We start from the raw sequence: 16,184 nt of genomic DNA, 5'->3' as shown, positions 1-16,184 counted from the left end.
TATTTTTTCAGTATTCTATTTCTTTTTATTCATGAAAATTTCCAAAAAAAATTTCCGAATCGGATGTGCGACATCTTACGCCCCTGATCTCATTCGCTCATAAACTTTTGTACTACATCGTTAAAGGACTTGAACAATCGCAAAAAAAAATATTCAAATACCAGTTTTTTCCAACGCTTAATTTCGAAAAACCCAACCTCACAATATCTTTATTATGAAAAGTTTGTTTATTGAGAGATATTTGGAAAAAGGAAATTGCGTTTCATGCCACGTTGAACGTAACACGAGTATGAACCAATCAGCTGCTCAACCGTGTGGTTCGTCTGCTAGCGGTATTTCTCCCGGCCGTAAAGGGAGGCTTTTTTGTGACTTTAGCAAACATACTGTCAAAATTGAACAAAAATGAAGGTTCAATTATCGTTAGCAACAATAGGATTTTTCCTAGTAACTATCTGTTATGTTGATTGTCAATATCGAACGAAAAACGTGAGTATTTTCATATCTGATAAACTTCCCTGAAAAAAAGTCAAATAGGTCGTCACATTTGACACGTCAATTGCTTTCTATCTAATTATGCCAAAAATGTATTATTTATAACACGATATTTTTATAATTTCCACCAAAATCTGTATTTATTTTTCTGCTATCAAAAGATTATTATGAAATTTCGTGTTGTTGATTCTTCGATTTTCATAACCTCAAATACACTTATCATGGATAATAAAAAACAACGACCAATCTTGAATAAACGAATTGTTGGTGAATCCGACTTATTACAAATGGTCCATTGTTAAATTTCTGAACGATCCTTTCAACTTCGTTTAAAAAATTTATTGTAAATTCTTGACACAAAATATTGTTTTTTCCCCCAATGAGATGTTTACCACGAAAATAGTATCCAAGTGTCTGGTTTAGATTCAAATTAATAGCTTGAAAATGAAAAATTTAAAAGGAACGTGAAAGGAAGGATGATTCCATGGTGATAGTAGAAATTTGAATAAAATAATTATTTGGATCAATGTTGCAGAGCCAAAATTTTCCATTAGCTGAACGTGTGCAGGCGCTAATGAAGATGGCACATAATAATCCAGTGCTTAAATTCAATGGTCCAAAGTTCAAGGAATTTGTGAAAGCAACACCAAGAAACTACTCGGTTATTGTCATGTTTACCGCAATGGCACCCAGAAGGAAATGTCAAATTTGTCCATATGCTAATGACGGATTTACAATTGTGGCCCATTCGTTCCGTTACTCTGATGTTTATTCTAATAAACTGTTCTTCGCGACGGTCGATTTTGACGAAGCTACAGATGTTTTCCAAATGGTAACAAAAAATCGAATTTATCAATCTCTAAAATTAAATAAAAATTCGTGTTTTCAGACTTCAAGGTTATAGAGATAAAACAAATAAAATTTCTCGAATGATCAATTGCTTACAGTTGAAACTGGATACGGCTCCGGTATACATGCACTTTCCACCAAAAGGCAAACCAAAAGCAGCCGATACAATGGACATTCAGCGAGTCGGCTTTTCCGCAGATGCAATAAACAAATGGATTGCAGAACGCACTGATATACAGTTCCGACTTCTACGTCCACCCAACTGGACCGGAACTGCAGCCGGTGTTGTACTCCTCATCCTCATTGGAGGATTCCTCTATCTCAAGCGGAATAATTTGGACTTTATTTACAATAAGACGATATGGGGTTTTGGTGCCTTGGTAATTGATTTACTCATTATTTTTTCTTTCCAAATGTTCCTTTTTCTTCACAAAACTTTTTCTTTTACAGACGAATTTTTCTCAATTAATTTTTCAGTTAAAAAAAGATATTCTGTGCCAAGATGTTTCTAAAAATTTGTTTTCAGTTTTTCACGCTCACTATGGTCTCCGGTCAAATGTGGAATCATATTAGAGGACCTCCCTTCATTCACAAATCGCCCAACGGAATGGTTGCGTATATACATGGCTCATCTCAAGGTCAATTCGTTCTTGAGACGTATATCGTCATGGTGCTCAGTATCCTTTTGAAATTTCAGTTTTCTTTCAAAATTCACACGATTTTAATTAAAAATTACAAAATCATATGATCGATTGAATTTCTAGCACTGGAGAACATACAAGTAATTCACGATAGATTGAAAAAGATTCCCAATTGATGTTTTTTTTTTTCAATTCTGCCCTGTGAGCGTTAATTTTTAGCTTATCGCAGATTTTTTTATCGTTTGCCAATTTATTTATTCCTTACATCACACTGCGTCAGACGGTGCTGTGGTCTTGGGAATGATCCTGATGACAGAAGCGGCAACTCGCAAGGGTGACGTTAAAAAGCGGAGAATCTTTGCAATAATAGGCCTCGGTTTGGTAGCCGTATTTTTCAGTCTGCTCTTGTCGATTTTCAGGAACAAGGCTCAAGGTTATCCGTACAGGTAAATCGTTTTCCTCTCTCAAATGTTATCGAAGCAATCGAGATTTGGATGACTTCTACGAGATTCAAGTTTATTGCTCTAGTATTCGTCCACAATCGAGATTTCAATTCGATTACAAACATTTTTTCATTCAGAAATTGATCGTTTCCGGAACTGATACAACAGAGAGATACGCTCGTGTGTTCTTTTCAAATACGAGCCTATCTCTCCGTTGTCGTAAAAAGTACATGTTTGCTATCACAATATTCAGTGAGGAATAATTTTTCTGTTTCAGTCTGCTCTTCAAATAAAAGAGGAGTTAGCTCACGAGAGCGATGATGCTTTTCTTCACATTCGTATTCACGAATTAGAACATGGGATAATCGTTGAACATTCCGTGTCAATTTTTTTTCTCGAAAATTTCGAGAACCGGCGCGAGTTTGTAAATAAATTTCATATTCGCAAATCCCATGAGGTTATACACAGTTCTCGCTCCACAGTAGGGACGACCCAATTTCTCGTTCAAATACTTCCATGCCAGCATCGGTGAACAATCAACACGAATATATCGATAGAATAACGAATCGATCCTGTTTGTTTGTACAGACCATTGAACGAATGTAAACATTTTGAAGAATTAAGCAAGCGTTCGAAAGGGAAACTAAATTCCGACGATTATCGTACACTTTTTCTTGTTACAATAAATCTTCTAGTTGTATTTCGTTGTATCATTTTTCATACGCTTCAGTGGATATCAATTTTGTCATGAAGCTCTACGAGTATCAGACTTTTTACTATCGTTTCTCAGTAGCCTTTTGATAAAACGCTTTTCTAAAGTATTCCTCGGGAAACTTGAGCATAAAAACAGTACCAATGTTTTCGATGCTTCGAATCACATACAAAAACGAGCAGAAAAAGCTTCAAAAAAATAAACATTTTATCACCGCTTCAAATACTTGACAAAATGCGGTCTCCTCTGGAATGTGTTCAGGTTCTTCAAACACTTAAAAGAACGTTTAAAATAATTGAGTAAAAACGATTATTTATTCAGAATACACGAGGAATTACAACCATTCGTTGCTTCGGATAGTCTTTGAATTTTTCCGTGTACCATCGGTGTGTTAAAAATGCGAATTCGAACTAGAAAAAAGAAAACGAATAATATGTTGAAAAACGTATTTTCTTTGGAGAATAGTTATGATGAGAAATGGTGTTTTTTTACCTGATTGGCGAGTACCCATGCATAGACGTAGTGGTACGTGGAGCTTCGCCACAAAATAATAGCGAGCATCGTATACATAATGATTTCCGTAAACTGCAGGGGAGCTGAGATGAACTCGAAGAGTCGACCTCTCGGAATTTTGTGCGATTTAGTGACGACGTTACCGGCTTTATCCTTCCGCAAATTCGCGAGGATGTGATTCGTTTTCAGCTGTTCGTAGGATGCCAAAAGAAACACAAATGCGCAGACATATTGCAGGTTAGTGAGTCGATCCCAACGGAGCACGCTCGTCGAACCTGTCAAAATTCATACGAAAATGAATTTGAGTATTCAGGATTGAAAGTTTGGGATTTTTGAATCTTGGAAAGTGAAGGCTCATCAAATCGTTGATTGAATGAACGGTATTTCATTCACGATTTTTCGACAAGATTTACTGCAGTCCCGAGTCCTCCGCATGCGCGTAGAAAACTGCACGTGTGGGGGCAACGTGAAGGGGAGCGTGAAGGAAATGTTAGAAAGAGTGGAGAAACCGAACGGGGGAGGTGACACAGAATCGCAGAAGTAAAAAAAAATCACGAAAACGGTGAGTTACAGTAAACAAAACAAATCGATCGAAGACCGGAATAGTGAAATGTTATTTTCTTTAACATTAAACTTAAAAAATCGAAAAAAACTCACCAGGAGCGAATCCCTGAGACTCTCCAATGGCACATGTCATCAGTCCCAAGTAATGAATAAATCCAGCGAAGTAATGCACGATATTCATTTTCGCTTCGCTGAATATGCTGATATAATGTGATTCGTACAGCCGTTTCCAACACTGTACGTTTATCAGAATAACCGCTAATAGTGTGCTCTCAGGACTAACGAGAGCTTTTCTTCCACTACCCAGTTGTAAATCGAGGATTGCGTTCAAAAATCCTGGCGATGGGTATTCCAAAATGTACCGATAAATCGTCATGACGAGTACGAAAGTCGCAGTTGGAGCGGCGAACTCGTAATAATGTTTGAACCATCTATTCGTGCGAGGAATAACTTTTTATTTATCACGACTAATTTTTACTTCAGGATTTTTATATACTTACGAAAAAAAATAACAAAACAAATTTTCCTAAATTTTCACTGAATAACGGTTCGGTAATGTTCCAAATTCACCGGAAATGATGATGCAATTTTTTTCTTCGAAACCGAACGTAGTTTGTTGTATGGGTATCATCAACAAACGAAAGAATGAATTTTGACCTTCATACGACTCACCTCTTGGGTACCTCGAGCTTTGAGACTAACGGGTGTTCCGTGGCAACAGGGAATTTACCATAACGGTAAGTTCGCGTGAGAAATACAGGGAGATATTTTTCTATAAAATTAATCAGTATTCCAATTCCACCAGTTACGACGGCCATCAATAAGAATGTTATTCGCGTGAAGTTAATGTTCATTGTGTAAAAAATGTAATTGATGTTCATTGTAAAGAAACGTGCAGCGAAACTTCAACGACTCAGCAACACTGGGTCTAACTGAAAAAGAGTCCAATCGCTTTTCGAGTGTAGAAAGTCGGGAGTTTCTAGCACCGATGCGCTCGCTCGTGATCCCCTCGACGATTCGGAGCGTCTGAAACAGTCAAGTTTTCATCAAACGTTTTCGAGTGACGAAATCCATCACTGCATCATTTTGCCTAATTTTTTTGTACGTCACGAAAAATGATCAAGACACAACGAACCTACTTTTTATTTTAATAGAATAATGAAATATATTAAGCAGCATGAAATAAAAAGAACAATTGGTGAGCGTGAATCACAGGCTCGTCTCGATAAAAATTCAAAATCAATCACAATTTTTTATAAGAAATAAATTATCACGAATAAAAGGAATTGGTCAATCCCGAACGTTACTTTTCGAAACTCTCGAATCGCGATCGCGACTATTCCTTGAAGAGTGGCGATAGGTGGCGTGTATCACGTCATGAAGTGCGATAAGTGCATATGGCTTAGTTGCTCATTGAACGGTATACCTCTCGAACCTGTCCATACAATCTGTACCTAATCAATCTCTACCAAATATGTGTAAATTAATACAAATGATACTACGAAAAAAGATAATTTATGCATGTTCGATGGAAAATTGCGTAATTCAATTTTGAGGGTCGAAATTTGGAAATATTATGTACAAAATAACTAGCTTTCGAGGAATAAAATTGTGAAAAATCATCGTAGCATAAAGATTCGAAGAATGTGATTTTTCATAAATCGTTTGCTTTGTAACAAGACGATGGAGATTTATAAATGGTCACGGTGATGGATGCACGCTATATTTTTTCCATACTATTTCTGAATTTCAACCCTCAAAAGTTGCCATTTTCGATTTTTCATGAGATTCGCGTCAACTTCTCCAAAATTACAATTCTTTTCACCACACATGCGCCGAGAGTTCAACTTTCCGAAATCGGAAGGATGAATTTTCGGTGCATGTGTAGTGAAAAATAGTATACACTCCACGGGAGTGAAATTAGACCACCTCAAACCGCGGGTAGAATTGTCACCCGAGCCGAAGGCGAGGAAGTATAGTCTACTTTCCCTCCCTAGGTGTGTAAATATACTATTGTTGGAAGAGTATGACTGGAGTGAACTTAATTGTGGTAGTTTCAAGCTTGACCGTGCTTTTTTATCGATGGTCACGTGTTTGAAAAAGATTTTACGGGCAAGTTTTTTTGTTCTGCTGCCAACATTGTCAACAGGTGCGAGTACTGAAGTTCAGTGAGTGAAGAGGGTGAAGAGCCGCGTTTGAGTGCAAGAAACTGTCCAAGTTTAGTTTAACCACTATTTGTTAGAAGCACCGAAGTCAAACACCTCACATTTCGTTGTTGAGCATTAGCAAAAAATAATAAAATTAAGAACATAAAAACATAAATTATCAAAATTTCCGATTCAAAAATCAACAAGGAATCCATAATCGTTGAAATGATCGAGCCTGTTTTCGTTTAAAAAATTAAAGACAATGAATCGATGACTTAATAAAAAAACATACAACAAAAATTTATTAAAAATACTGGTATAATAGCGAGTCCTCACATGAATCGCGAGTCAAACTATAGGTTATGTACGACTGGGATATGAGCGCCAACGGCACAATGCTTTACGATTCGTACACGGGAAAAAATGCTCCAAATATGCGATTTTGATGCCCTCCCACACATTTTCGGCGCTTGCTATCATCCCATGTATATTGACAGCAACGGAGATAAGCACTCTTCAGAGCTCATAAAATTGCACGGTGATGTCAATCACGAGGAGACATTTACATTTATATCTATATTTATATATCTATATTTAAAATGAATATTCAAGTGAGTATTTTTTTTCTCATATCATATCATATCATATCATATCATATCATAAATTTTATTCTTCACTAATTACAATTTCATTTTATGCTACGTAAATTTCTTGGACGGAATATTTTATGACAAAAAAATCTCTGGACTGATGTACTTCTTATAAAAGTGTAATTATCCATTGAAAAAAATTATTTTTTTTCAAATTGTGTGTCGATTCAGGTACATGAACAGATTGACTTAGCGAATGAACCATATTACAAAACAATGACTAAAAAATTTAGTCCTCCAATTTAGTTTACAGTTTTAGAAAAATTGCACATTTTATTCAACGATACATCACCAAAAATAGATGAGTATTTGTTTTTTTAAATTACTGCTGAGACACAAATATCAACATTTTTGCGATAACTGTTGAAAATTCATTAACGATCCAGAGATATAATATCACTTGAAAATACCTTGCGTCTTTGCAGTTTTGATTTTCAAATAAAATTGTTTGTGCATTTTAACAACGGTATTGCTTAACTTACTCATAAACTTTATTGCTTTTGCTTCAGATATAAATATTCTCTTGAATATAAAAACCGCTCAAAAAACGTCAGTCAACAGAGTTTCGATCACTTTTTTGCATTACTCACTTGCCTAAGTCTTAAGTACACATCTTGTGTTAAAGTACGGACGGTATTTGAATCACTGATAAAACACGGCAGTTTTTTAACGTTAAATCATTTTAAACCTCTGAATCTCGGGGTCGTTCGAACGATTTAACTTCAATACGGAAAAGGAGACAGTTATCTTGCAAAAAATCTTTCAATTCATGAATTCGAGCGAATTCGGTATAACCGAAGCTTCGTTTGTTCAAATCACAAACAGGTTTTTTGAAAGCTTCTAGATCAGGTCTGGAAGATGTTTTTTCACGTATTGATTTTTCTGGGCAATGAGGATGAATCAACTCGAAGGAAATCGTTCCATCGAAAGGCCAGTCGAGAACGTCGTCGTTTTCGGATTTCATAATGTGTAAGAGTAACGACAAAAAATCAGAATCCTTTGAAGAAATATTTATACGAGCACAGATTTTGTAACCCATTGAACTCGTGTAAAAACCGGGACTGTAAAACATCCTCAGTGGGTCGCTAGTCATCTCTTCAAGTTTTTGAGAAAAACAATCCAATCTCCAAATGTAAACCCCGTTACAATTCCGCAATATCGTTTCTTCCTGAAGGAAACGTAGAGTCGTCTGTAGAGCGTCATATTTCGTTTGTTGATTTGCCAAGGTGCTTGCCAATTCACGATTCTGTTGTTCGAGAACCACTATCCTCTCGTACATTTTACTTAAAAAACAAAAAAATGAGAATTTCATGAAAAATTTTGCATGGACATTTTAACGAAAATTTCATAAATTTGATAATGTCCCTAGAACCCTCGTGATTTTCTTGGTGAGTTTTCAAGTATGATTCTTATGTGTAAACTTGAAAAACCTTCCAAGAAATTTCTACCTACTCCAAAAGTCTTTGCCAATCGAGGGATGGTGAATTCACAACGGTTGTTTCAGCTGAATTTTTTGGCGGGGGATCCCATGGTTTTGTTTCTAATACTCTTGAGTTCATTTCAGATTGAGCAATCATCAGTTTTGTAAGGGCTTTTCCTGCTATCTAAGGGAGTCAGAATGAACAAATTAAAAAATAATGTATCGCATTGCTGATGAAAAATGCAAATAAGTAATGAACATGAAATAATATACCGTCAAATGACCATTAACATTGCTATTAATGTGCTCCTGAAGGGCATCATTATTCTGAAAGTTCCTGCTGCATCCAAAATCTTTGAAAGGACACATAAAGGCGTGCGATTCTGCAAGATGTTTTTCCATTTCCACAGGAGACATCTGTGCTTCACAACCGAGTTGTTGATACGGGCAATGTGTTCTCTGCTGTGATATCTCTCTGCTTGTATACCGATCTTCGAAAAGATCTTTCACAGGATCTAAAGGTTTGCCATCGACCGGACAACAAGCACTTTCTCTCCTGAGCATTTCGACCAACAATCAATAAATAATCAATGATGCTGACAAGTTTGCAATAATTTGAAGGCTACTAAAAATAAGTTTCCACAAATATTAAATTCTTTGGACTCACTAAAAATGGTTATAGAATTTTTCAATTTCCTATACTATTTTCAGTAAAGAATTTTTATAAAGTTCTCGAAATTTATTGAGGCAATTTGAATGATATGTGTGAATTTCTCCAAGGAGTTACAGACACATGGGGCTAAGTGAAGAAAGATCAGTGTATAACGATTGCTGGTTTCATTGAACAGATTCAAAATTATTTTTAAAAATCTGTATTCGCATTCCAATAAAAGAATTATTTGAACTGAAGAAGAAAATGTTATACTTTGCTCTGCTACTGCCGCTGAGTATGTGCGAGGTTTACTGATAATCGACACACTGACATTGCCTATAGTTATTTAACAGCTATGAATTAATTCTTTGCAATCAATGAGATGTCAACGTCATCGAAGCAAATTCAAATTAATACTGACAAAATCGTGTCTAGTTTCAAAGCTTTTTTTATTTTGATAACGTAGCAATTTTTTTTCCATGCTTTTACAAATAAAGAATATCAACGGTGTAGAATGATTCTGACTAAGGCTATTCGTCAGCTGATCATCATATCTCTCAAGGCTTCACAAATGTGCTCCTACAGTGGTAAGTCGATTCAATATGTTGTATGAAAAAATGTCGATACATAATTCTTCTACTAGCAATTGTAAATTGTGAAAAAAAAAGTGATTCGATACTGCGCAAGATTCAACTTTTTTATAATAAACTCACTTAAGCCAAGCCGTTATGCACGAGAAACAAAATTTATGGCCGCAAGAAGTCAGCATGGGATCTTTCAACCAGGTAAGACAAATGGGACATTCGAAGCGGGATTCGATATGTTTATCCTGGGGATCATCACACTAAGCAAAAAAAACTCATTGAAAAAACTTCAGGGCAAAAAAAATGTTCAAAAATGTTGCTCAGTACATACAATATCGTTCTTGTCGGCCAATTTCTGGACAACGTTGTTACGATCGTTCATCGCCATTGTCGCTACACACAAAAATCCACGTAAAATACATGATTTTGGAAAATCACACTCAACTAGAGCAAACAAATATTCGTCAATTGCACTCGCGAACTTCAGTAAATATTTTTGTTTTGTACAATAAAACAAAACTATGAAAATTGGGGTGCAATGAATGACAGATGACAGTCTAAACCATACGTCCATGAATCATTTATCATTTTTGTCATCGAGTCACGTGTCGTCTGTGTATATTATGAAGTGATGTGGCGTCTAATATACGACGCTTCTTCCGCTAGTTCTAATATTTTTAACTATCTTTTCCTTTACTTACCAACCTTTTGTAGTTTCAATATGAATCGTACACTAGTATCATACGGAAAATTCCCATTATAAAAAAAAATAATACTGAAGTAACGCTTATGAACACCGTTGGTTATCCAAAACTTGTCAGATCACCAAGCTGGCATGCATTTGAGGTTAAGAGTACTCTGATATTCTCTCCCAGATACTGGGAGTAATTGCACGGTTAACAATTACAGCTATACGTAGGAATTCCAGTAACTTATTGCAGTGAACAGGATGTCACATGAATTTTTTTCTGTTGCGATTTAGAAAAATCAATAGAAAAAAAATCGGTAAATGTTTTTCATATATATTCATATGTCGGTTCTCCAATTCGTACCATATCTTGCGTACATGTTCTACATCAGTTAAAACTTTGAACCCCTTGAACCTTTTGGGACCAAGGGGACCAACAACTAAATTTCTTAGTGTGTCAATCGTGTCAATGTCCCAGTTCTCCTCTCCATTTTTACTTTCACAATTGTTGACGCCACGGCGCAGGCGCACACGTAAGGCCCATACCTGCCAAGATAATTTTTTGACACCCGACGTCATTTTGCTCGAGTGTCTTGACACATTGTTGTGTGTTAAATTGACTTCTTACTTATTTACCTTACTTTTATACGAAGGATTCAGTCTTGAAAAAAAGATGCATGATTTTTTTCTTTTTTAAGCATTCAACGAAGCATTCGCGGAGTCATGGTATCAGCAACGAAACGACTTTTGCGACAGTAATATACCAAAAGTAAGATGACAAAACAAAGACCACTGTGATCGTAATCTGTCATCTGTCTGCTCAGGCGATCGATATCAGTACTTAAGTGCACACGATGAAAGTTTGATAGTGGCGTTTCAAGTTTGAACGGCACATCAAACAAAGTGTTCAATAAATTTGATCCTTATTGCGGTTGAATTTTCATCACGCTGAGATCGAACAATAATAATAAAGTGACAACGAAAACTTCAGTAATGTTCAGCGTTTTTTAGGTTGGTCGTAAGTGACGAATGGTGCAGCAGAATGCTGTCTAAGAAGAATAATAACGAATATCCTTACCAAATAGACCCAATGAAAGTCATCGGAAAAGATTTTCACGTAGAAAATTATTTCTCCTTAAGAGTTCATTTGTTGTGAACAACATACTTTACCAAGAACGGTTTCTCACACCAAAGTGAGCAATAAATATAAAGTTATCTCGAAACACCTTTAATATCTATATACGTAACTGAAAACACACGATATTATTTTTCTACATAATGCTTGAAAATCATTTATTTTGAATCGGCATCCGCTGGTCTTCCGCTATTATGAATTCTACAGTTTTTTTGATTCAGTAATAATAATAATAACCATAATCATAATAATCTGACTAACCCTCTTGCTGAGAGGAGTGGAACCGGAGATGGATTCGGATCGCTGACATGAGTTATCACCCTCGAGTGTTGGATCCGCAGGGACTTTAGCTCAGCAAATGGACACGTGTCATTGACAGTTAAATAATTACAATAATAATAATAATAATAATAATAATAATAATAATAATAATAATAATAACAATAATAGTAAAACCATACACAATATTTCCACGGAAGTTTTTCCCATTCCATTTTTTCATTAGATTCTTTCGCATTTAATTTTTTTTTGTGACACAACAAGTTTAATTTCGTGTAACGGTTTTTCGTTCAATTTTTGTTCTATCTCTGGTAGCCACGTCATCCGATGACATTATGTAATAAAATATATGAAAAATGATTATATATGTTGCGTCAGAGGCAATGACGCAGTATCACTTATGTTTTGACATTTGTTGAAACTTGGTGTGAAAAGTGATTAGGAAAAATATTGAATATGAAATATAACAAAGAATGCGGGAGTAACATTTTTTGTTGTCAAAGATACAAAGCTTGAATTATTTGAAAAACTAAAATGTAAATGTTTCGGGCCTTTTTGACAATGATTTTGATCATTCTCAAAAAACTTATGAAATGATCGATGTTTCAAGGCGCAGAGGAAGTTTCGTATTATCAAGAAAATAAATTAATTTCGGGTAGAAAAATATTCAAAGAAATGCACAATTATGATAAAATAGTTTTGAAATTATGGAAAAAATAACAATGAAAATTGAAAAATGCATATTCTAGATAAAAATCCAGATATTGAAGAAAAATGTTGGTAAAAAAATCAATATCACACAAGCGACGGTCGAAAAAAACTGCGTGATTTTCTAAACGACCTTCTTAAACTCTAATCACAATCCCTTCACGCTCTACTCGCACGCATATACCTTAAAAACGTTTACAGAATATCAATATTTGTCCTTTTCGCAGTATGGAAATATTCGCAGCGATTAAAAATCGTTGACGTGTCAATCGATCATTAGAACAATGCATTTTATTGGTTACAATAAAATCTCCTTTCGCTTCTACTCTCTCTCTCTCTCTCTCTCACTCTCACTTTCCTCACTTTCCTTCGTCACCGCAATGACCACCGTTTCAAATCGGCAGCGTCTCGCAATCGTAGCTTATTATCATAAATCATCGAGTTTAAAAATGGTTTATTTTAAGTGGAAATGTTTCGTTTGGGTTTCGAATTGTTGTTGTTTGACGGCGAACGAAGAGGATATCAAACGTTTGCGTATCGAAGCAGGAATATGAATTATTATTACTATTTTTTTTACATCAATCGAATTATCGCGATTGCTCGATAATTATTTATAAAAAACGTCACTATAGTATTTTCATTAGAACGAATTGTAGAAAGTTACTTTTGTTTTTTTTTTCCTTTTTTTTTTTTCTTGGAATGTATATAGACAATTTGTGTTGAATAACCGTGTGGAGTCATTAAATTGTAGTACAATCGATGGAAATTAATTAGTTTAATGTCATTTAAAATATCCTTCAGTCGCTCTTTCTCAGTGCGAATTTCTCGGTTCTATGGATGAAGGTCCCATTGTTGCAGGAAAAAACTTGTCATTGACAATCTACCGATAAATCTTCATGATTTTTCGTTAATCAACGTTTTCTTCACCAACAATGCAAGCTTCAACGTCGCTTGGTTTCGACGAGGACATATCCATTTAATAGTTGCAATAAAATTCATGAAAACGAGGCGTGATGCAAGAAAAGCTTGCAAACGTACGCAAGTTCTTCATCTAAATAATTTTGTCCATAATACTGAAGTGTGCATCATTGAAACGCAGCGAAATCGTCGATTAATTCATAAAAATTGAAATTTTTAATGACTATCATATATTTGAGATTGCATTGAGTTAGCGAGAAACAATATTCTTGTGAAGCCCGAGATCGCAAAGATTGTGGGCTTCGTAAAAAGGTGATACTCGACGAATTTCACTGATGCCGGCTTCAGTACCGCGTTTTCACATCTGGAGACGAATTCGAGTTTGTGTAAATAAGTGTCGCTGCTCATTCATTCATTAACTCTGGAAAGTGCAGAAAATTTAATAAAGTTCGTAAGAAATGACGAAATGGCGTTTCAACAATAATTTCCTTCCCTCGGTCTGTGTCTCCTCGCATTCTATCGTTTTTACGTCTCTCAATTGTCAAAATAAACGACCTCTATGTAGTTTAGAAAAAGGTACTTTTTAAGTAATCGCAGCCAAAACCGAGCCGGTCCCTCGATATTCGTAACCTTACAAGAGAATATATGTGTATATTTATATAATAAATGGATAAAATCATTATAAAAAAACCGGACGTCTGATTTTGTTGATTTTTCGTCCTCTTTAATATTGTTTAAGCCGTATTGGACGAGCGTGAGAAGCTCTAAAACTTTCATCGGACCGCGTCCACTCTCTTTTCCTTCCAAATAATAAAACGCGAGCAATTAGACTCGATCGAGAAGTCACCATTTTCTTCGGTCTCCTTCGCCCTCTCTCTCTCTCTCTCCTCATTGCTGGTACAACACACGATTTGTAAAGCGTTTACATCGATGGTACACCTTAACGACTACCTTATTATCTATACATAGCTTTTCTTGTTGTTATTTTTTTTCTTTTTCGGTTATATGATTCACTAGATAAGCACCGCGGATCGCACCGGTCGATTTTTATCATTCTTTCTATTTCTACGCTCCCACGATTCACTGATCGCGGGGCCGATACAAAATAAGAGGTAGAAAAATATACGTGTGAGCAACCGATGGGCTATACGTACATACACATATAAATATTTTTACAACATCAACGGCGTATGCTTCCTTGAACTGGAATGAGAAATTAATTTTTTGTCTGTTTCTTCCTTTTTTCGAATTCTTCACATTTTTCCTCACGTTTACATTCCAAAAAGAGCTTTTCTCAGTTTTCTCAATCTTCAGATGTGTTCCTGATGTTTTTTGACAAATTCTGTCGTTTCAACGAAGCAAAACTTCACACCGACGTACTTCATGTATAGATACATGTGTATGCATATATCTGGGCCATTGAGATCGATATCACGTTGAATACCTTCCTCTTTCTTCCCGCGCCCCACCATCTCTGTCCCTCTGTTCATTTTTGAGCTCGCACTCCTTTTTTGTTGTTTTTTGTTGTTTTTTTTTTTTTTTTTTTTTTTTACGAAAGTACCATTTTCCACGATATTTTCCTTCATCATCACTGCATTATCACTCGATCGACACGATTTTTCATTTTTCTACAACACTACGATCATTTTCCGTACAACTAGATGTTTTTTTGAATCTCTGAATCTGCACAGGAGATCTATAAAGCTAAATTACTAAGGCTTTTGCGAATTCTCGATTTTTTATTGTGTTTTTTTTGGTTTTCGTTCTTTTTATCTTTTCTTGTGTGTGTGTCCTTGTCCTTCTTTTTCTTTGTTGAACTCTTTTATTTCCACCTGGTACGATCCGTCCGTGCTGACAACTACCGTTTATACAATACAACGAAGAAGTATTTCTAAATGCGCGCAATTATCACGAAAATCGAGCAAATCCTCTTTAGAACGCGTCAATTACATAAAATTGTCAAAATTTCTACGATTATTTTCTACCCTGTTAATTTTTCTGTGTAACTGCATTGTATTTTCTTCTTTTTTTTTTCTACTTTGGCCCATTTGGTATTCACGAGAATTCCATCAATTCATTCCCCTCGTCTCAATTTCATAATTTTACGATACAAAAAGATTTTTGAGGGAAAATGAAATATAAATTATCAGAAAAATATAACGCTATATCTGAAACCAATGGAATATCACTGCAACGTAGAAACTTCGTTACCAATCATATATTCTTTGCGAACCTTCATTGTTTTTTTTTCTTCTTTTTTTTCATTGAAAAATGATATAACATGATTTTCTATCCCCTGAAACTATCCAGCTGATAGAGAACAAACTGAATTTTTTTTAAAGAATTTATTTTTGCTTTTTAAGCTGTGAATTCAAACTTGAATTTTCAAAAAATATATTTCTTAGGTATAAAAGTAACGGACTATAAAAATAATTGATATTCTTTTTTAAAACTGAATAAACAAGAAAAAAAAAACATTTACACGTAAGTTTGAAGATAAAAATTATTCTTTCTCGTGTCGAAATATTTTGAAATGATAATCAAACGAATTTCTCGTCCTCGTCACTCGTTCTCGGTCAATTGGATTTGTCGCCTTAAATTTCGCATGTGAATATGAATAAATTTTTCTTTTCACATCCTTCCAAATGAGTTTTGTAGCGGATTGTACCAGATTTTCGTGTGACATGTGAATTAAGGGCCATTTAAAGGATGCCAACGCGCACTACATTGGATATAAATTCAACTCGTAGTTACGAGACGGAACTTTTCGATTGTGCTTTTTTACGACA

The 16,184-nt window shown here is 35.2% G+C and overlaps 3 protein-coding genes across 7 annotated transcripts; 1 reads left to right on the top strand and 2 right to left on the bottom strand.

Annotated features, from left to right (window-relative positions):
• Positions 1-309: 309 nt before the first annotated feature.
• On the top strand, positions 310-3,125 carry Ostgamma (oligosaccharide transferase gamma subunit). The gene is made up of 6 exons (XM_043410971.1): positions 310-486; positions 1,028-1,324; positions 1,440-1,721; positions 1,868-2,018; positions 2,263-2,428; positions 2,703-3,125. Exons 1-6 carry the CDS (start codon positions 403-405, stop codon positions 2,716-2,718), a joined length of 996 nt encoding a protein of 331 aa, XP_043266906.1. The 5' UTR covers positions 310-402; the 3' UTR covers positions 2,719-3,125.
• A 307-nt stretch (positions 3,126-3,432) lies between these two features.
• Positions 3,433-6,835, bottom strand: LOC122405902 (polyprenol reductase). Of its 2 annotated transcripts, none has more exons than XM_043410972.1 (5): positions 6,698-6,835; positions 4,887-5,240; positions 4,308-4,645; positions 3,630-3,925; positions 3,433-3,547 (listed from the first exon to the last, which is right to left on the bottom strand). In XM_043410972.1, exons 2-5 carry the CDS (start codon positions 5,093-5,095, stop codon positions 3,455-3,457), a joined length of 936 nt encoding a protein of 311 aa, XP_043266907.1. In that variant the 5' UTR covers positions 5,096-5,240; positions 6,698-6,835; the 3' UTR covers positions 3,433-3,454. The 2 variants fall into 2 exon arrangements, with proteins under 2 accessions (XP_043266907.1, XP_043266908.1); XM_043410973.1 differs by lacking the exon at positions 6,698-6,835 and adding an exon at positions 5,522-6,092.
• A 142-nt stretch (positions 6,836-6,977) lies between these two features.
• On the bottom strand, positions 6,978-11,128 carry Traf6 (TNF-receptor-associated factor 6). Of its 4 annotated transcripts, none has more exons than XM_043410968.1 (6): positions 10,720-11,128; positions 9,999-10,060; positions 9,797-9,927; positions 8,705-8,987; positions 8,464-8,615; positions 6,978-8,294 (listed from the first exon to the last, which is right to left on the bottom strand). In XM_043410968.1, the coding sequence occupies exons 1-6, from the start codon at positions 10,733-10,735 to the stop codon at positions 7,694-7,696; spliced, it is 1,245 nt and encodes a 414-aa protein (XP_043266903.1). In that variant the 5' UTR covers positions 10,736-11,128; the 3' UTR covers positions 6,978-7,693. The 4 variants fall into 4 exon arrangements, with proteins under 4 accessions (XP_043266903.1, XP_043266904.1, XP_043266905.1 ...); XM_043410969.1 differs by having other exon boundaries at positions 10,369-10,814; XM_043410970.1 differs by having other exon boundaries at positions 10,373-10,814.
• Positions 11,129-16,184: the final 5,056 nt, after the last annotated feature.

This window comes from Venturia canescens, chromosome 2, assembly GCF_019457755.1.
Source record: "Venturia canescens isolate UGA chromosome 2, ASM1945775v1, whole genome shotgun sequence".
Taxonomy (NCBI): domain Eukaryota; kingdom Metazoa; phylum Arthropoda; class Insecta; order Hymenoptera; family Ichneumonidae; genus Venturia; species Venturia canescens.
This window is presented reverse-complemented; position numbering and strand designations above follow the sequence as displayed.